Source organism: Pyricularia pennisetigena, assembly GCF_004337985.1.
Source record: "Pyricularia pennisetigena strain Br36 chromosome 7 map unlocalized Pyricularia_pennisetigena_Br36_Scf_8, whole genome shotgun sequence".
Lineage (NCBI taxonomy): Eukaryota > Fungi > Ascomycota > Sordariomycetes > Magnaporthales > Pyriculariaceae > Pyricularia > Pyricularia pennisetigena.
Genome location: NW_021940920.1, coordinates 797,633 through 816,935, shown reverse-complemented (window position 1 = coordinate 816,935; position 19,303 = coordinate 797,633). Strand labels below are relative to the sequence as shown.

General features: G+C 52.3%; 7 protein-coding genes across 7 annotated transcripts; 4 read left to right on the top strand and 3 right to left on the bottom strand.

Moving 5' to 3' along the window:
* Nucleotides 1-1,066: 1,066 nt before the first annotated feature.
* PpBr36_09353 (uncharacterized protein) lies at nt 1,067-4,570 on the top strand (the record flags this gene model as incomplete). The annotated part of the gene is made up of 5 exons (XM_029896474.1): nt 1,067-1,341; nt 1,420-1,709; nt 1,799-2,082; nt 2,144-3,610; nt 3,884-4,570. The coding sequence occupies 5 exons, from the start codon at nt 1,067-1,069 to the stop codon at nt 4,568-4,570; spliced, it is 3,003 nt and encodes a 1,000-aa protein (XP_029744964.1).
* Nucleotides 4,571-5,692: 1,122 nt separating this feature from the next.
* Nucleotides 5,693-6,647, bottom strand: PpBr36_09352 (uncharacterized protein; the record flags this gene model as incomplete). Its single annotated transcript, XM_029896473.1, has 4 exons — nt 5,693-6,023; nt 6,202-6,249; nt 6,334-6,415; nt 6,509-6,647. Coding segments are annotated over 4 exons (600 nt in total), but the record flags the coding sequence as incomplete, so codon positions are not given.
* A 276-nt stretch (nt 6,648-6,923) lies between these two features.
* On the top strand, nt 6,924-7,767 carry PpBr36_09351 (uncharacterized protein; the record flags this gene model as incomplete). The annotated part of the gene is made up of 4 exons (XM_029896472.1): nt 6,924-6,955; nt 7,032-7,064; nt 7,179-7,277; nt 7,356-7,767. 4 exons carry the CDS (start codon nt 6,924-6,926, stop codon nt 7,765-7,767), a joined length of 576 nt encoding a protein of 191 aa, XP_029744961.1.
* Nucleotides 7,768-8,438: 671 nt separating this feature from the next.
* On the bottom strand, nt 8,439-9,709 carry PpBr36_09350 (uncharacterized protein; the record flags this gene model as incomplete). The annotated part of the gene is made up of 2 exons (XM_029896471.1): nt 8,439-9,528; nt 9,600-9,709. 2 exons carry the CDS (start codon nt 9,707-9,709, stop codon nt 8,439-8,441), a joined length of 1,200 nt encoding a protein of 399 aa, XP_029744963.1.
* Nucleotides 9,710-10,025: 316 nt separating this feature from the next.
* Nucleotides 10,026-11,030, top strand: PpBr36_09349 (uncharacterized protein; the record flags this gene model as incomplete). The annotated part of the gene is made up of 2 exons (XM_029896470.1): nt 10,026-10,082; nt 10,107-11,030. 2 exons carry the CDS (start codon nt 10,026-10,028, stop codon nt 11,028-11,030), a joined length of 981 nt encoding a protein of 326 aa, XP_029744809.1.
* Nucleotides 11,031-11,916: 886 nt separating this feature from the next.
* PpBr36_09348 (uncharacterized protein) lies at nt 11,917-15,349 on the top strand (the record flags this gene model as incomplete). Its single annotated transcript, XM_029896469.1, has 4 exons — nt 11,917-11,948; nt 12,079-12,701; nt 12,769-15,173; nt 15,263-15,349. The coding sequence occupies 4 exons, from the start codon at nt 11,917-11,919 to the stop codon at nt 15,347-15,349; spliced, it is 3,147 nt and encodes a 1,048-aa protein (XP_029744664.1).
* A 1,454-nt stretch (nt 15,350-16,803) lies between these two features.
* Nucleotides 16,804-17,465, bottom strand: PpBr36_09347 (uncharacterized protein; the record flags this gene model as incomplete). Its single annotated transcript, XM_029896468.1, has 2 exons — nt 16,804-16,912; nt 17,002-17,465. 2 exons carry the CDS (start codon nt 17,463-17,465, stop codon nt 16,804-16,806), a joined length of 573 nt encoding a protein of 190 aa, XP_029744666.1.
* Nucleotides 17,466-19,303: the final 1,838 nt, after the last annotated feature.

The window sequence follows — 19,303 nt, the reverse complement described above, 5'->3', positions numbered from 1 at the left end:
CATTGATTGAATTCGGCATAGACAATCTTGGTATAAGGTGTCTAGTCCCCTGGGATCGCCCGCACGTGCACAACTTGAAGTGTAAATCATAGCTGATCTTCGTCCCACATGCTTGTCTACCTGCACGGGAATAAGCATATGTGCATGACAGCCATCTAGTCAAGCATAGCCCTAAAATGTTTTTTTCTTTCTTTTTTTGCCATCATCTTCAGACGGCAGAAGCTTGTCGCGCGAAGAAAAAAAAAAAAACATAAAAAAAAAAAATAAAGACCTACTCATGCCTGTTCAGCGTTTCCTCGAGCCTAAATTTGGTTTCGCGCTTTCTGAACTGGACGATCTGGCGTGACATGGACTTGGGTTTTGGTTGATTGGAATGCGACCCTGTGCTTTTCATTTTATGGGGGTTTTAACTCGTTCCATCAATTTTCAGCACCTGCCAGCTGTCGCGGCGCTGAACACAAGGTGGGGCAACAGGGTTGGGCCTTGAAGCTGCGAAAAGGGGGAATTCACAGCTCTGATTGGCTCCATTGGGTGTTGCAGGCTTCGTGTTCAAAGTCAAGAAGGCCAGCTGGTAATACATTGGATGGACAGCGACACGATTTTGGATCTCCCTTTGTTATCCGCCTTGCCCCCTTTTCATCGTCATCCGCTGGCTCAAAAGGGAGACTTGAGTTTGCGGTGCACTTTCTACAAGTGACAGGACAGATCATTGCGATTCGACCTAGCTTTGCATCAGTTCTGCATCTTTTAAAGTTGCGACTCATTTGTTTTACTTTTTTTTATTTTTCCTTTCTCTGACGACTCGTCTACTTGATACGACTTGATAGGTTCTGCTTGAATCCGGGAGATCTTTTTTTTATTGTTCTTTTTTTTTTTTTTTTTTTTTTTTTTTTTTTTTATTAATCCACCACTACATTCTCGACTTTCCTTAACCTAATCGTTGGTTTATCGACAAAAAAAAAACAAAAAAAAACTTCGACGGTCACAAATTCGAAGCCTCTCCACCACCGCGCACGCCAAAAGTCTAGGCGACTCGCCATCTGTACGCAAGAGGTCGGCCCTCACGATGGCTCGCCAGGCTGTCGCAAAGCCGGCTCCCGCCCCGATGCGGGCGGAAACACCGCCCATCGAGAAGGGCGGCAACAAGATTGCACAGAAGCCCAAGTCCAAATCCAAGTCCAAATCACAGACCGACTATACATCCGAGGGCGTCGAGGATAACGATGTGTTTCTGCTTCCCGTCTCCGACTACCAGTGGATGTTTGCCATCACTGTGTTGGCCGCCGCTGTGCGCCTGTTCCGGATATACCAACCTACAAGTGTCGTCTTTGACGAGGTCCAGTATGTTTTCATACGCGACGGATGCTACAATATATTCGGGTGGTTTTGCTAACCAGGGGTTTCTTTCTTGCAATATAGCTTCGGTGGTTTCGCTTCCAAGTACATCAAGGGCCGCTTCTTCATGGATGTTCACCCGCCTTTGGCCAAGCTCCTGATCACGTTGGCCGGCTGGTTGGCTGGTTTTGATGGCAACTTTGACTTCAAGGAGATTGGAAAGGACTACCTTGAACCCAAGGTCCCATACGTCGCGATGCGCATGTTCCCCGCCATCTGCGGTATTCTACTGGCCCCCACCATGTTTCTCACACTAAAGGCCCTTGGCTGCCGGACTATAATCGCTTCGATGGGTGCATGCCTTATCATCTTCGGTACGTTCTCTCTTGCGAGCTTGAAGTCATCATGCTGTGGTCTTGGATGCCTATAATACGGTACTAATGCTGACTGTTTTTGTTTGCAGAGAATGGTCTGCTCACTCAGGCTCGCTTGATCCTGCTCGACTCGCCCCTCATGATCACCACCGCCTTCAGCGTTCTCGCCTTTGTTTCGTTCACGAACCAACACGAGCAGGGTCCCAGCAAGGCTTTCGGTCCTAGCTGGTGGTTCTGGCTGGCAATGACCGGTCTTGGTCTGGGAGCCAACTTTAGCGTCAAGTGGGTTGGTCTGTTTACCATCGCCTGGGTTGGAGCCTTGACTCTGGTTCAGCTCTGGGTTCTTCTCGGCGACACGAAGAACGTCACTATGGTAAGATAGCGCCATTCTCCCAAATGCATTGTCATGAGGAATATCACTGACATCATTACAGCAAACCTTCACCAAACATTTCTTGGCTCGCGCTGTCTGTCTCATCATGATCCCAGCGGGTGTCTACATGGGCATGTTCGCCATCCACTTCCTGTGCCTGGTGAACCCCGGCGAGGGGGATGGTTTCATGAGCTCCGAGTTCCAGTCTACTCTGAACTCCAAGGGTATGCAAGATGTTCCCGCCGACGTTTTGATGGGCAGCCGTGTCGCTATCCGTCATCTCAACACCCAGGGTGGCTACCTCCACTCCCACCCCCTGATGTACCCCACCGGCAGCAAGCAGCAACAGGTCACCCTGTACCCCCACAAGGACGAGAACAACTTGTGGTTCCTGGAGAACCAGACTCAGCCCGTGGACGCCAACGGTGTGCGCATCAACGGCACCAACGCCTGGGACAAGGTCACCCCTCTCCCGTACATCAAGGACGGCGACGTCATCCGTATTTATCACATTCCTACCCACCGCCGCCTGCATTCCCACGACGTCCGCCCTCCGGTCACAGAGGCTGATTGGCAGAACGAGGTGTCGGCCTACGGTTACGAAGGCTTTGACGGTGATGCCAATGACTTCTTCCGTGTAGAAATCGTCAAGAAGAAGTCGGCCAAGGGCGCTGCCCAGGAGCGCCTACGCACTCTGGAGACCAAGTTCAGGCTGGTGCACGTGATGACTGGGTGTGTCCTCTTCTCCCACAAGGTCAAACTTCCTGACTGGGCTTCGGAGCAGCAGGAGGTCACATGCGCCCGCGGTGGAACCCTGCCAAACAGCTTGTGGTACATCGAGTCCAACGAGCATCCACAGCTTAACGACACCGCCGAGAAGGTCAACTACCGCAACCCTGGCTTCTTTGGCAAGTTTATCGAGCTTAACACGGTCATGTGGAAGACCAACGCTGGACTGGTCGAGTCTCACGCCTGGGACTCCCGTCCTGACTCGTGGCCGCTGTTGAAGCGCGGAATCAACTTTTGGGGCAAGGACCGCCGCCAGATCTACCTCATCGGCAACCCCATTGTTTGGTGGAGCTCGACCCTTGCCGTTGTTATCTACGCCATCTTCAAGGGCATTGCTGTCATCCGCTGGCAGCGCAACTACAAAGACTACGACAATGTCGTGTTCAAGCGATTCGACTACGAGATAGGATCCTCGGTCTTGGGATGGGCCCTGCACTACTTTCCTTTTTACCTGATGCAGCGTCAACTCTTCCTGCACCACTACTTCCCCGCCCTGTACTTTGCCATCATGGCTTGGTGCCAGGTTATGGACTTTAGCTTGACAAGGTTCCGGGGTTTCGGTATCCGCGAGAACCCTATCATCGTCCGGGCAGTTGCCGTCGGCTTCCTGGCAATCTCCATTGTCGCCTTCTTGCTCTTCTCGCCTCTTGCCTATGGTAATGCTTGGACCAAGCCCGAGTGCCAGCGCGTCAAACTTCTGAGCGGCTGGGACTTTGACTGCAATGCATTCCCTGATACCGTAAGTGGCACAATTGTTCCAGAGATTCCTTCAGGTGGTGTACCAGTGCGTGGGCAGGCATAAGGAATAGGAGACGGTTGTCGTCTTGGCCGGACAGTCTTATTATGGGATTGGTTGGACTTGGCCGCACTTTCTTTCATTTATTTTGCCAGCGAGGTTAGCTAGCATCACTTGACGCATAACCACGTAAATTATCATCTGGCCTGGGCAAAGCCAATAACAATGCACGGTGATCGTGAACGGGACGGATACTAACTTTTGTGCACCTTACAGTACGAGGCCTACCAGATCACCACCCCTCAGAACCCGGTCGTTGCGCAGACTCCGCAACAGTCGGTAAACGCCCAGCCGCCGCCCCCGCAGATGAAGCCCAAGGAGGACGGCGGCGAGAAGCAGGACAACAACCAAGACCAGCAGCAGGCGGTGATCTCGGGAGCCCCCAACCCGGCTTTGGCAGCCATCAACAACAACAACGAGGTGCTCCCGGGCGGGCAGCGGGTCCTGTCGCGGGAGGAGCGGGTCGAGTATCGGGACGACAAGGGCAACCTGCTCAACGAGGAGCAGGTCAAGGCTCTGCAGGGCAAGGTCGAGTTCAAAACGCGCTACGAGACGCGGACGCGCGTCGTCGACGATCAAGGAAACGAGATTCTCAACGCCGTGATTCCTCCCCAGGCCGAAGAGCCCAAGCAGCCGGTGGCGGCGGAGGCTCCCCCCGCGCCAAGAAGCGATGGGCCCAAGGACCCCGTAAACCCGGCTGGCGTCGCCCCGCCTCACCCTGACGTCGAGGGCGCTGACAAGAGCACCAAGCAGCCCATGAAGGACGCCGCCGCCGAGAGTCTGGCCAAGGACGAGAAGCTCAGCCAGGACGGGAGCAAGGAGAAGGAGCGGAGCATGGCCAAGCCCGGCAGCGAGAATAATGAGGCTACCGGTGCCAGTTCCGCTGCTGTTCCTGCCTTGTAGAAAGGTTTTGGCCACGTGGCCGTTCTGAGGAAAGATGGAAGGGAACCAAAAAAAATAAAAAATAAAAGGCGTGGCTCGCTCACGAGATGTTGTTTGCTTTTGCTTGATGTACGATGCTCTGATACACAGATACACCTTCTTAATCTCCTATGTTATTTCTTTTCTTGGACTCTCTCTGATGATCTTGTATGGTGATTGATTTGTTACCCCCGCCGTCGAGTGGTTTGAGTTCAAGTTTCGCTATATTGGCTGGGGAAAAAAAGTTGGTTTCTGAACGTTGATTCTTGTGATGAGGACAACGTAGCTTTATAACCGACTCAACGCCGAGAAAGTTTCACCCGACCACGTCTAGACCTAGTCTATTATTTACTTTTTTTTTCGCATTCGCTACTCGTGTAAAGGTAATATTCAGCTCGAGTGCCCTTTGTAGATCCCAATCTGGGACGGTGCATCGAAGACTATGCCCATTTCATCACGTTGGGCGTCGGCAAGTCGGCTGGCTTAGGTAAGCCAGCATCAGCAAAACCGGTGCCGTCCTATTTGCACAACAATGGGCTGCCGAACTTTGCCGTATTTTCTGCATCTGGCTTTACAATGGAGGGAAACATTGACAGCCAGCACTGTGGTAATCAAAGATCAAGTCTGCAAAATGTTTTGTTGCTGAATATTTTATTCCAAGTAGGTTGTGAGTGCTGTAATCCGAAGTCTGGACAAGTCATTCATCATCACAGCATGGAGACGGCGCCTGCAACCAGCATGAACAGAAATCACGTCCACAATTCGACTTGACGCCAGAACTCCGGCCTCTAAGCGAGAGGCCCTAATCTTGGTCTGAATCTGCGTTTGGGGAATTTGCTCTATCCCTATTGCGATTTTTTCAACCCCATGTCCCAGTGTCCCATGCGAGAGAAGATACCGTTCCGATCCGAAAATAAAACCATGATTTTTTTTCTTTAAAAACACCATGCAAGGTTTTCTTTGGGACCCCGGGGTTGCGCCCAAAAAAAAAAAGTAAAAAGTAATACCAACCGGAACGTCCACTCTCCTCCCAAGTTACTTGCAAGTCCCAACGCGCCTGACCGACCAGATCGAAGAAAACAGTGTGTGAAGAAAGTCGTCCGTTTAAATCGTGGTCTCGTAGGCGACGGGGGCAAGGCTGATGGGCTTGTTGTCCTTGGTCGACACGGTCCTCTCCTCACGGGGCTGGAGGGCCTGGCGCTTGAGCTGGATGGTGGTGCCCTCGGCCTTGGCCTTCCTCTTGGCCTCGGCGTTCTCCTTAACGCGGCGCAGGAATCCCTCACGCGAGCGCGAGTGGATGACGTGCTCGATCCTCAGGTTGATGCGCTTCTCAATGTAGCGGTGCTTGACCTTCTTGTAGATGATGACACCGACGGCCGACTTGGTAACGTTGTAGACGACACCAGTCTTGCCGTGGTAGACCTTGTGCGGCATACTGTTCGGTTGCGACTTTTGTCAGCCTCTTCCGGTCTATGGCCACTGTCGACACGACAGAGCTTCGCGGAGCGGAGTATCGAGCCGTGCATCCTGGCGGCCGATCCGACACAGGCCGTAGCCCGCCCGCAAAGCTGTCTATCCGTCCCAATCCGTCTCATGGTCCAAGGTGTTCTTACCCCTTCTGAACAGCACCGTTGGCCTTGATATCAACGATGTCTCCGACACTATTTGCCTGTCAGTTCCTGTTTTCCTAGCCGTCGTCCCGGTCTCAAAGTCGAAAAATCACTGGGAACTCGTTCGAATCGTACCGGTATTGACGAAGATAGGTTGACAGGGCGATCATGCCCTTCTTCCTGAAGTCGCGAGAGAATGCATAACGCGTTCCCGCGCCTGTGAGAGAGAAGAGGTTGTCAGCGATGTTGGGATCATTTTGTTAAGAGTCTTTGAAGGCTCTTTGCGCGAAATACAAGGCAAAGGGAAGACGAACGCAGGCCTGCCGGGTGTCCCATATTGACAGATTTGGTTTGTTTATCGACGGGAGAAGAGTTGAAAAGGTCTGCTGGGCGTCGTCGTCGTCGTCGAGTCTAGCCGCCGACTTTGATGATGTGAGGCTGTTGAGGAGACTTTTGTGTGGTGGATTGGTTTCTGCGACTGGACGTGCGATGGGTCCACATTACTAGCCGTGAGCAAATTGCAACTGCGGGAAGGAAACCCTAAGGTGGGGCGTTGCGCACCTGCTCTTTTCGTTCCCTCCCCTGCTTTTTCGTTCCCCTCCGTTTTTTCCTGGAATATCATCGGTTCTATCTTTGCTCTTCGCACAATCCTTTCTTTCTTGGACCGTTCTCTCACTTGTGCCTCACAACCAGCCTCTCGCCGACAATAACACAAGTCATCAGACATGGTTCGACCATCTTACTCCAAGACGGCCAAGTCAGTATATTCATTGCGAAAAGCGATCAAAAACAACGCGGCTTGTCAATTGCTAACATTTTAATCTCGTTCACAGGGTGCCGCGTCGTCCCTTCGAGGCCGCTCGATTGTAATTGCCAACTCCTCCAATTTTCCTTGTTGATCACTGGGCCACTGAGCAGTAGCTTGTCTCTGCTTAAGTCTGAAGTGAACCAAGGAGCTAACGATGTTTACCGCAATTCAGGGACTCTGAGCTGAAGCTCGTCGGCGAGTTCGGTCTTAAGAACAAACGTGAGGTCTGGCGTGTCCAGCTTACTCTATCCAAGATTCGTCGTGCTGCCCGGTATGTACTTTCAACCCGATTTAAGACAGCAGGAGAGGCAACCTTTACCCGCAAGAACCCCCACTAACACCCCTACAGTCAGCTTCTTACCCTCGACGAGAAGGACCCCAAGCGCCTGTTCGAGGGTAACGCCTTGATTCGCCGTCTGGTGCGTGTTGGTGTGCTCGACGAGTCGCGCATGAAGCTCGATTACGTGCTGGCCCTGAAGGTCGAGGACTTCCTGGAGCGCCGTCTCCAGACCTGCGTCTACAAGCTGGGTCTCGCCAAGTCTATCCACCACGCCCGTGTCCTCATCCGTCAGCGCCACATCCGCGTCGGCAAGCAGATCGTCAACGTCCCCTCGTTCGTCGTCCGTCTCGACTCCCAGAAGCACATTGACTTCGCTCTTACCTCGCCCTTTGGCGGTGGCCGTCCCGGCCGTGTCCGCAGAAAGAAGGCCAAGGCCGCCGAGGGCGGTGACGACGCCGGTGATGACGAGGATGAGGAGTAAATATCTCGTTTTGTTTCTCGTCATTATGCACTGGCTGGGTTATGAAGGGTTTCATCAAAAATGTCTTTTTTCGGCGGTCATGGGAAAAATCGGAGTCTAAAGTCACTGATTCACGGCGTTTTGGGCCACGGCATGTGGTATGAATTCACGTAACGGAGCCTTTTGCTGCTCCCAAATACAAAGAAATCCTTGACCTCGTCTGTTGATGTTCCCGTGATGTCTGGGAGTGAAGATGGCACCTTGATACGGTGTACAGGGCAGCCCTCCTCGGAGCGAACAGCGCACATTTTGTTCCCAACGTACGCCTATGTTGACAGGGATGCTTGGTAAGACAACGGCTGATGAACTGGGATTTTCGCATTATTCTGGGGTCAATTATTAAGTTGGGCTCCATCTTCGAAAAGTTTCTGCACTCTTAATTCTGACACAGCTCTCTAGATCTCTAGCACAGATAACATGGAGCTTCAGTAGCAAGATAACGCAACACAGCGTTTGCCACAAAGCCACCTCTTGGCATTATTATCATAAGTTATCTTTTCTTTGCTTTCGCTTGCCCTCCCTCAAAGATACATGCAATTAGATTCGACCATTGGCCGTAAGAGTAAAGTGTCTGAGGTGAGACGTCCATCTGTAAGCCTCGCGTTCCTGGTGACCATATTCATATTGCCGTATTAACTAGCCCAATCAGGCCCATGTGTCACTGTTCCGTCCTTATTGACCTTTTTGCCCAAATCCCACTCCCGCTGCTCACCCTTCTTTGCCCACCGCACGTCTTCAAGGTCGACATCGGCATCGGCGCCTGCAACCAACGTCCTCTCACTTTTCTCCCACTTCTTGATTTGATCATCCGTGAACCCGGCCGCACGGAGCCTCTCTGCGCCCTGTGCCTTCCATTTCTGACGATCCCTGAACGCCTCTACCGCGTCATCCCATTCCTCCCCGTCTACTGGTTCATGGTGCAGATCTGATGCAGGATCGTAAAACTTGGAGAAGCGAGCATCGATGCCAGATTCTTGTGATACGGCGCCGCGGCCACGGGCTTTGGTGGGTGGTGGTGGGGCGGGGCCGATCGCATCTTCCAGTGGGTCGGAATAATTCCCTTCATCCTCGCTATCGTGATGTCTCTTACCGGTTGTGGCTTTCCTGCGACTTCGGCCGTCATCTTTGGGACTCCTCAGGGGAGATCGATCCCTTCTCGACCGGATACGCCGCCTCTCGCTGCTCTCTGGTGATTGTGACCTTCTGTGTCGTGTCTTTTCCTTGTCGGGACGAGAGTGCCTGTCCTTCTTATCACTGCTTCGTGGGCTGTCGTCGCCACGAGACTGGCGATCACGGTCTCTCCTCCTTTCCCTATGCCGGCATCCCTCCTCGTCATCCGACTTATTTGTGGTGCGTGACCTTCGCTTATGCCTCTCCCGGTCCTCACTAGGTTTGTTCGAGCTCCGGTGGCTCCTTGAAGACCTACGTTCATCGGTCCTACTCTCCTCTCCACGTCTCATCTCCCTTGAAGAGCCCTCCTCACCATCACGCCTCCGTTTACCACCGAGCAGTATGGCAGAGATGTTGCCCATCTGCCGCCTGCGCATCTCGTTTGGATCCGGCCTCCGGCGCTGCCGTGTCTTCTCCTCGGCGTCACTAAGCTCTTGTAACCGGGCTTGGGACTCGGCGGCCTCTTTGGCGAGGAGGGCCGCGTTGTGGTTCTCGGTGGTGCGTATTATGTTGCGCAGGAAGCGCGTGTTCGGTTTTGGCTTGTTTTCGGGCCTAAAATGAGCAATGCGTCGGTTGAGTTAGCTAGTTGTTTCAGAAACTGCGACTTTCCAGTACCATCATACCTGGGGCCGCTGGAGTCCATCCCGTACGAGGAGAAGCGCAGCGAATGCTCTGCTTCTTGGATGAGGCGGGCGGCGACAGCATCGTCGGTCAGGAGCGACTGGTCCGCCATTAGAAGCTAGGAAGCAGGGCCAAATTATATACGGTCTATATGCGAAAGGAAGCGAGAAAAGAGAAAATGATTGACATCCGAACATCTAATGTCGGCCAACAGCTATTAATGACCAAAGAATGGCCAAGCTCGTCACATCATCGATGGCGGCCAAGAATCAAGGGGACCTTTTTGCGGGGCAGGGTTGCTCCACGCGACTGCCACGCTAAGCCCGAAACAGTTCTTTGTAAATAAGCGCCGGCTGTCGCGATCAACCTGAGATCAGAAATTAAATCGCGACGCCGGTAGTTCATGCTACTCGAACTTTCATGATCAGATGCGTGGACCGTATTTTACCAAAACTCCCACAAACAGAGAGGAAAGTTATCAATCAGTCTGGTGAATGCAGATCGTCTAGATTACGGCTTACAACAACACCGGGAGATCAAAAAGAATACCAGCTGCCATGGACGAAAAGACGGCCAAGGTTGTCGCGCAAATCGACAATCTCTCGTCAAAGCGAGAACTTACAATCATCGGCCTCGCCGAGCCCATTACAAGCGCAGTGGAGCAGTCAGAAGCCAACGGCTCCGGCAGCAATAACAATGCGCGCACGTCCGACATATCAACCACATCCCTGGACGCCCCGACGCCGGCGTCTTTGGAGGCAGATCTGGAGCACTACAAGGAGCTGTTCGCCAAACTGCGCTTCAGTTACGTGGAGCAAGTCACCAAGGAAAAGTTCATCCGCGCCATCGTCGGCGATCCGCCGCTCATCGTGGACCCCAGCGAGAATGCCGAGCTGGAGGCGGGCAACGCGGCCGTCAAGGCGGAGCTCAAGGCACTAAAGAGGGAGGTGGAGGCGCTGATTGCCGAGCTGGAACGCAAGGGGGCGGACCTGGCCAGGCGGCAGGAGAAGATCGAGCTGGAGAGGGTGCAGCTGGCCGAGATGCCTGACCGCATCGGCGGGCTGGAGGAGGCGGTCGCGGAGCTCCGGAGCAGGACCAACGAGCTCGCCGAGGGCGGAAGCTCGGAGATGCGGATGCCGCTGGCCAAGACAGTCGCACTGACAGAGCAGAGGGCAGCTGAGGTCAGGGAGCTGGACAGGAGGCTGGAGACCCTTAAAGCCGCGGCGCCCAGGAAGAGGAAGGAGATGGAGCGGTTGCAGGCGGAACTGGTACCTCTGGAGGCCAAGAGGCAAAATAGTACTGCTGCAGCGAAGGAGGCAAAGAGGAGGAAGGAGGCTGCGCTGGGTGGTGCTGAGGATGATTTGGAGGAGAGGGGCAGGTGGTGGAGGACTTCAGAGGCGTTGCTGAAGTCGATGTTGGAGATCAAGAGCTGATGAATGGATTGCTTACGGCGGTTTTTTTCTTTTTTTCTTTTAGGGACGCGTCGGCGTATGGTGTTGATATACTCTCTTTGGGACACTATTTCATTTATTGATTTCTTTTATTGAGTTCCTTTGCATTTGTAACGTTAGGCACGACCTTGACTTCTGATAATAATCAAGTGATTATCTTAACCATCGCAAATGAATCAAATGTATTTAGAGTGACTTCGTTTTGAGAATGACAGCGGTAAAACTGAGTAAGTATCACTCCCGTCGCGTTCGAACTCATGAATAAGTTTCGATCATCATACCGTCTACTTTCTCCCTCTTTCTTCTCATTTTGGTCGCATTTTCTTTGCGCGGGCCCAAATCGTTGGTGGGGGGCACTGTCGTCACACTATCCACTAGCACAGCTGCTGGCGGCTGATTGGATGCTTCTGGTCGGTGGTGGCTGAGCACGTACGTTGCCATGCTCCCCCATACTTTGCCTTGGCAGTTTGTGCCAGTCAATCGCTGACGACGACCTTGATGAATCTCTCCCGAGCGGTTGCGTCTCTGCCTGATTTGGACCGTTATTGAATTTGACATTCGCCTACGGCTTCCAACTGAAATAGAGCGAAATACTGTGATTTTCTTGACAGTCTTTTTGCTTAGAGCTGTGTGGACAGGTTGAAGTTATCGCATAGCAGACACACCTACCCCAAAGGTACCTTGGTGTGCCTGGCTGCTCTCCCGCAACCGATACCCACCATCCCCGTACCCCAACTACAATCTTGGCCCAATTCAGTCGCAAGCTCCCAAGCCCGGCTTTCTGCAGCTTTCACAACCTCCATCCCTTCGCCAAGTCACCATCAACCTCTGATTCGCTGCGACGAACCACACAACAGATCTGCCCAGCATGGCAACCATTCGCAGTCTCGATCATGCAAAGTCCGTCGATACCCTTCCCCAGCGAGCGCACGCTGTGATGTCGAGTTGTGCCCTTCTTCAAAATCGCAATCTAACCGGCGGCGACGACGACGACTGCCATTATACTAACAGTGATGCCTCCCAAACCCAGGTCCGAGACTGAGCTCTCGATCAATGTCAAAAAGGCCACCAGCACCGACGAAACGGCACCCAAGCGGAAACATGTACGGAGCTGCATCGTCTTCACATGGGACCACAAGTCCTCCCAGTCCTTCTGGGGCGCCATGAAGGTCCAGCCCATCCTTGCCGACGAGGTCCAGACCTTCAAGGCCCTCATTACCATACACAAGGTCCTTCAGGAGGGCCATCCATCCACCCTTCGAGAGGCTATGGCGAACCGGTCATGGATCGACAGTTTGAGTCGCGGTATGGCTGGCGAGGGTGTGCGCGGATATGGTCCTTTGATCCAGGAATACGTCAGCTTCCTGCTGTCCAAGCTGTCCTTCCACCAACAACATCCAGAATTCAACGGCACCTTTGAGTACGAGGAGTATGTGAGCTTGAAGGTGATCAACGACCCCAACGAGGGATACGAGACCATCACCGACCTCATGACTCTACAGGACAGGATCGATCAATTCCAGAAGCTCATCTTCTCGCACTTCCGCAATGTTGGCAACAATGAGTGTAGGATATCGGCGCTGGTGCCGTTGGTTCAGGAGAGTTACGGAATCTACAAGTTTATCACGAGCATGCTCCGAGCCATGCATTCTAGTGAGTGCCAAAGATAAAGATACTGATATGCTCGCGCTGTGCTTCTGCAAGCTCTAACACGCAACAGCCACCGGCGATGATGAGGCCCTCGAGCCGCTCCGGGAGAGGTATAACGCACAACACTATCGTTTGGTTAAGTTCTACTACGAGTGTTCGAATCTGCGTTACTTGACGAGCTTGATCAACATCCCCAAGCTTCCTCAAGACCCTCCAAACCTTCTCGCCGAAGATGAAAACTCTCCGGCACTTCCGGCAAGGCCAAAACAGGAGATTGAGCGACAGCCGACCCCTCCGCCTCAACCAAAGAACGAAGAGCCTGGCGTGATTAATGATTTCTGGAGCAACCAGCTTGAGGAGCAAAACAGAGAGTATGAGGCACAGCAGAGAGCGCTTGAGGAAAGACAGCGTCAGCAGATGCTGGCCCAGGAGCAAGCTCAGATGCTTGCGCAGCAGCAATTTGAACAACAGCAGAGGGCTTTGGCAGAGCAGCAACAGAGAGAACACCAAGCGCTTTTGGAACAGCAAGCGCGCATGGCCACCCAAGGACGTCTCGCTGAGCTTGAACAGGAGAACCTGCGTGCCAGGGCTCAGTATGAGCAGGATCAGCTCATGCTGCAGCAATACGACCAGCGAGTGAAAGCCTTGGAGGGAGAGCTGCAGCACATCCAAAGCAGCTTGGGCCAGCAGATGAACAGCAAAGACGACCAGATTCGTGCACTGCAGGAGCAGCTCAACACGTGGCGCTCAAAATATGAGGCTCTGGCAAAACTTTACTCACAGCTGCGTCACGAACACTTGGATCTGTTACAAAAGTTCAAGTCGGTCCAGCTCAAGGCCGCATCTGCTCAGGAGGCTATTGAGAAGAGGGAGAAGCTGGAGCGCGAAATTAAGACCAAGAACTTGGAACTTGCGGATATGATTCGGGAGAGGGACCGAGCTCTACACGAGAAAGACAGGCTTTCGGGCTCTAATAAGGACGAGGTTGAGAAACTGAAGCGTGAGCTCCGCATGGCGAACGATCGGGCGGATAACCTTGAGCGCAGCAAGGGCAACGAGCTATCGACTATGCTGTCCAAGTACAACCGTGAGATGGCCGATCTCGAGGAGGCACTGCGCAACAAGACCCGGGCTCTCGAGGAGGCCCAGGATAAGCTGCGCGATGGCGGCTCTGACCTTGAGCAGCTGCTCCGCGAGAAGGAGGAGGAGCTGGAGGTCTACAAGGCAGGCATGGACCAGACTTTGATTGAGCTCAACGATTTGAGGCAAAACCAGGGCGAGACGGACCATGCGCTCGACGGTCAGATTGATGCTTTGATCATGTCGAATTTGGACAAGATCAACGATATCATTGACTCGGTGCTGCAGGCTGGCGTTCAGCGTGTGGACGATGCTGTGTATGAGCTCGACTCGACTATGCAAGCCGGTAACCAGAACGCATCACCGACATACGTCCTATCCACGATCGAGAAGGCCTCTTCAAGCGCGATGGAGTTTGCCACAGCGTTTAATAACTTTATCGCCGACGGACCCAACAGCACCCATTCGGAGCTAATCAAGTCGGTCAACATCTTTGCCAGCGCCCTTGCAGATGTTTGCAACAACACCAAGGGTATAACGCGCCTGGCGACCGACGACAGGAAGACTGATTCTCTGATGAATGGTGCACGCCAGTCTGCCCTCTCGACGGTCAAGTTCCTTCGTGGCTTGCAGAGCTTCCGGCTCGAGGGCATGGACCCGATCCAGAAGACGGATGTGGTTATCAACAGCAACAATGATGTTCAGATGAACCTCCAGAAATTGTCCAAGCTGGTTGAGACTTTTGCGCCCGGCTTCGGCAAGCTCAAGGGAGATCTTGGTGAGATTGTTGATAATGAGCTGAGCAAGGCGGCCGATGCGATTGCTGCCGCCGCCGCCAGATTGGCCAAGCTGAAGAACAAGCCGAGGGATGGATACAGCACCTACGAGCTCAAGGTTAATGATTCGATTTTGGATGCAGCCATGGCCATCACAAATGCCATTGCACAGCTTATCAAGGCGGCGACGGCGACGCAGCAGGAGATTGTGCAGGCTGGGCGTGGCACTTCAAGTCGGACGGCCTTCTACAAGAAGAACAACCGCTGGACCGAGGGGCTCATCTCGGCGGCCAAGGCCGTCGCTTCTTCGACCAACACGCTGATTGAGACGGCAGACGGCGTCATCAGCAACAGGAACAGTCCAGAGCAGCTCATTGTTGCTTCCAACGACGTTGCGGCATCGACGGCACAGCTCGTGGCCGCGTCCAGGGTCAAGGCAGGTTTCATGTCCAAGAGCCAGGAGGGCCTTGAGACTGCGAGCAAGGCCGTTGGTGCGGCCTGCCGAGCTTTGGTCAGGCAGGTCCAGGCGCTCATTAAGGAGCGGGAGGGCGAAGACGAAAAGGTCGACTATTCGAAGCTGGGATCACACGAGTTCAAGGTCCGGGAAATGGAGCAGCAGGTATGTCTCTTTGTCGTCGTCTGGGCTACCAATTTCAGTTACCCTGTGCAACTTGATACGAAACTGACACACTTCTCTTTGTTTTGCAGGTCGAGATTTTACAACTGGAGAATGCTCTCAGCGCAGCGAGGTCAAGGCTGGGCGAGATGAGGAAGATTTCGTACCAGGAGGACTAAGCATCTTGTCGGACAGAAACCATATGAGCTTGTCAAGTCCATCTACTTTCTGTTGCATGTCGATTTCTCAATATAGCCGAATATACCAGGGTTCTTCGGAGGACCCAGTCAGATTGTTATGTTGCAAGTATATGCTGCGACCCTTGGACTCGCCCAACATGGCATGGCTTGTGTTGATATTTGTCTTGATGTCTATCTATGCTCTGTCTGTGCCTGTGTCTTTTCGCCTCCAGTTGCTATTCCTATTGCTGTTACAAGCATCTTTTGGCTTGCGATAAAAGGAGCAAAGCGATCGGCTGACGAATGAGCATTTGCAATTAGATGAGTGAGTTTGAGAAGAAGAAAAAAAAACTTGAGCAAAACGTAGGACGACGACTTTGAAAAAAGCAATCTTACAACCAACTGGAGTATCAGTGCAAATTTACAACATATCCCGAAACTTGGCGCATAAAATTCGACTGTGTCTAATAATCAAATCTGGTACATTTTATTATGCTTAAATGTTTATACGTAACAGGTCAGGGGAGCATTTGCGTGTCATGGTTAAAGCCTGATATCAACGTAACAATCTTTTCAATGCCGATCCAGCGTATGGCAGGCTTTACTCCCGTTTCTCTCAAAGACTTGACGGCTTCGACTACGGCCCCGATCATGGTCCTTACCAACTATGAGAACGACGGGGAGGTTGATTGATTACGCTACAGAAGTACGATCCGGGTTACAGTGTCGCTCCCAATCTGCTGGAGTGGACCTGACTTTTGAAGCATTCTTAATCTATCTCTTCACCAATGCGCACCTCCTCTGGCCCCAGCGAGGACTGCAGGTCAGTAGTCGAGGTGGCCAGTATGCTTGTGCCACCAATGTCAACACAGTCAAGTTGAGAAACAGACACGGCATTTGGATAAAGGTTACGAAGGTTGGGTTTTGCAGTTGTTAGAGACGAATAGTTTGGTGACTGCAGGGAAAGAAACAAAAGCCAAGTTACACCATTTCCCACCACGGGTATGAGGATCAGAATCAATGCAACAACGAGGTGCTTTCAACAAAACAAGACAAAAACATAAAAAGAAAAGTCATGTTAGGCGTGTTAGGGCGAAAGCTGGTATATCTTGAATTCACATGCGTGCTGTACGCCCTGTTGGATAAATAGTTTGGCAGAAAAAAAGAAGAAAAAAAAAAGAAAAAAAAAAAGAAAAAGCATAAGTATCAGGAAAATCATTATAATGTAAAGACGACGCTTATTTTTGAATATGACAAAAACAAAACATTGCCCGGGACAGCCAATCTCTCGAAATCCAGAGGAGGGGTCTCAGCGCTCATCCTCATCACCACTGCTGTCGTCATAACTGTGGACAATTTCTTTGAGCGTCTGAGTTTCCGCCCAAGGGGGTTGTTTTCGCAACCTCCGTTGTTTTGGAGGCGACGGCTGAGACGAGCTGTGGGCATGGCGATGGCTATCCCTGCCTGCCGAGCGTGGGACGGCACCCCCTAGAGCCGAGGACGACGGCGAGAAGCTCCGAGCAAAACGGAGGAGTCACCAGGCGTTGCGGTCCCAGTTGGGATCTGGAGATCAAGAAAGTTAGCACGGGGCTGTCTGTCTCTGCTTGCGGTTACAATCCATTGCGCATTCTCTCCACTCGCCTTGTACAAACGCAGCCAGCACCTTGCTGCCGGTCTGCAACAACGGGTGGCCGACAACGATCCTCAAAAACTTCTCGAGCCCGGCCCTCCTGCCCTCAATGACATCGTCGCTGAAACGGTTGGTGAAGACCTTTCCGGGCAGGGGCGGGATGGTGACGCGGGCCGACTCGCGCTCGAGTATGTCGCGGAAGTACTCAAAGTCCGAGTAGCGGCGGTGGACGGTGCTCTGGCGCAACTTAAAGGCCGGGATATTGGTCCGGCAGACGATCTCGTAGTCGGTGTACATGTGGCGGCCGATTCCGTGGGTGCGCGGGTTGCGCACCTCTATCTCGAGGAAGTTCTCGGGCGGGCCGTAGATCTCGTCAAACGACTGCGTGCGATTGTCAGGCATCGACTGCAGGATCGGCCGGTGTAGCCGATCCGCGGCCGCCTGGGTAGGCGAGGTTGGGGATTTGGGAGGGGATGTGGTCGACATTGTTGTTTATGTTTTTGGGGGAGGTTCGAAGGGGGTTGGAAAGTTCTCTTCGGTTCCCTTTTCCGAGCGCTGCTCTCCGTAGCCAGGGGAAGGGGGGCAGGGCCGTGGCTCGTATCTCTTGTCTTCGTTCCGCGGCCTGTTTTTTTTGTTGGCGAGCGATGGTCTAGCAATTGATAACACTGGGCTCAGGTTGGGCCACGGCTCCAAGCGTGAGCTTGCGATTGCTCTCGTCGCTTTTGGCGATCAAAGACGTAAGGTGCCAAGGGGTGGGTTGTGTTCGTGAGCTTGGAAGACGCAAAAGCGGAGCTGAAGCGCGATGAGGGATGTATTGGAGGATGGTCATTCGGATGACGCGCAGAAAGTGGGGTCTAGCTGTTGCGTCTCCAAGGAGGGAGCTGCCCTTTTACGCCCCTCATTCAGGCGCTATGTGGGAGAAACACATCGAAATTTCGCAAATGCATATCAATGAATGGATAAGAAACAGCCGAGTTAAGCCTCAATATGCTCCCCCCTCGCCAGGTTGGATGCTGCCCTGGGGTCAACCGTTTGCCTTTTCATGCTTTTTATATGTCCTCCTCGCAAGAGCATTTCGAGAAATAATTACAAATGTAGAGGGACTAACTATCCTTTGTTTCGCGCAAATTTTCCGTCTCGCGTTGCTCAGTTCTTACAATACCACTTCTTTACTTGCCTCCTGAAATTCGACGTCAGATATTAATAAATTGAGCCAAGCTTTTTTTTCTTCTTTTTTTCTTTCTTCTTTTTAACAATAACAAGGACTTGTGCCGCCTTACGATCTGCAAGTAATGGTTTGAGTTTGCTCTTGCCACGTGCTTCGATTTCCATCACACTTTCTCACCAGACCCTGCGAAGCCCAGTGGCTTCCTGAATGATAACAAGGCCATCCCCGCCCCAAAAACAACTTGGAATCTCTACAGCTAATTCTGAAGGGACACCCTTCATACGTCACGTCTTATGCTCCAGAATGCATGCAGGAGTCGAATGATGACCTCAACCAACTTGCTTTTGCCACACAAAAGTCTCATAGGCTAAAAAAAACTACACTCATGCGACGTTGGGGGCTTTTCAAAGTCCTGAACCTTTCGGCGGCACCGACGATTATCTGCACTTTTCACTACGCAAGCCTCGCTCTCGGTAGCGATCTCATGGTTCTGGTACTGCCTGGATCCATCTAGCGGCCCACAAAGTCTTGAGAATCCTCACTCGTTCAGTTCCGCGGTTTGAAGCAAAGCTGTGGAACTTTTTGACCGGCAGGGCAGGGCTATGATTCTAGAGGACGGTGCTGCGGTGGGATAGGATGGTAAGACCAATGGCGAAGCCTCAGGGACAGAGTGAGATTATACTAGACGATGAATCACTTGATTCTAGACCATTGATGTCAGTATAGATACATACGCATTTAGCTTTTCAGCTTGATCTCCGCGGTAACCCACTCATCAGCAGCTCCATGCCAAAATGGCCAAGCAGCAACTTGCAAGTGTCCTCGGAGAACCCAAAGTCTGACCTTCAGTCTTATTGGGCGCCTTTAAGTGTGGAGAGAATGGCTCGGAGATACTTTGTCTCTATGTCATCTCGACCTGAAATAAGGCACTATAATTTTTTTATTATGAATACAACCTGACAAGAGTTATTGATAGGGGGCAATTGTTCAGGCTGCCGTCTTTAGAAGTTGTCAGTTCTGCCTCACCTTGCCAGTGTTGTCAGCTGGGAAGAATCGTCTCATCATCAAGCTGAAGAATTGTTGGGGATTCTACGAGGAAAGCCGAAAGTCATCAGGCAAAAAAAAAAAACAAAAAAAAAAAAAAAAAAAAAAAAAA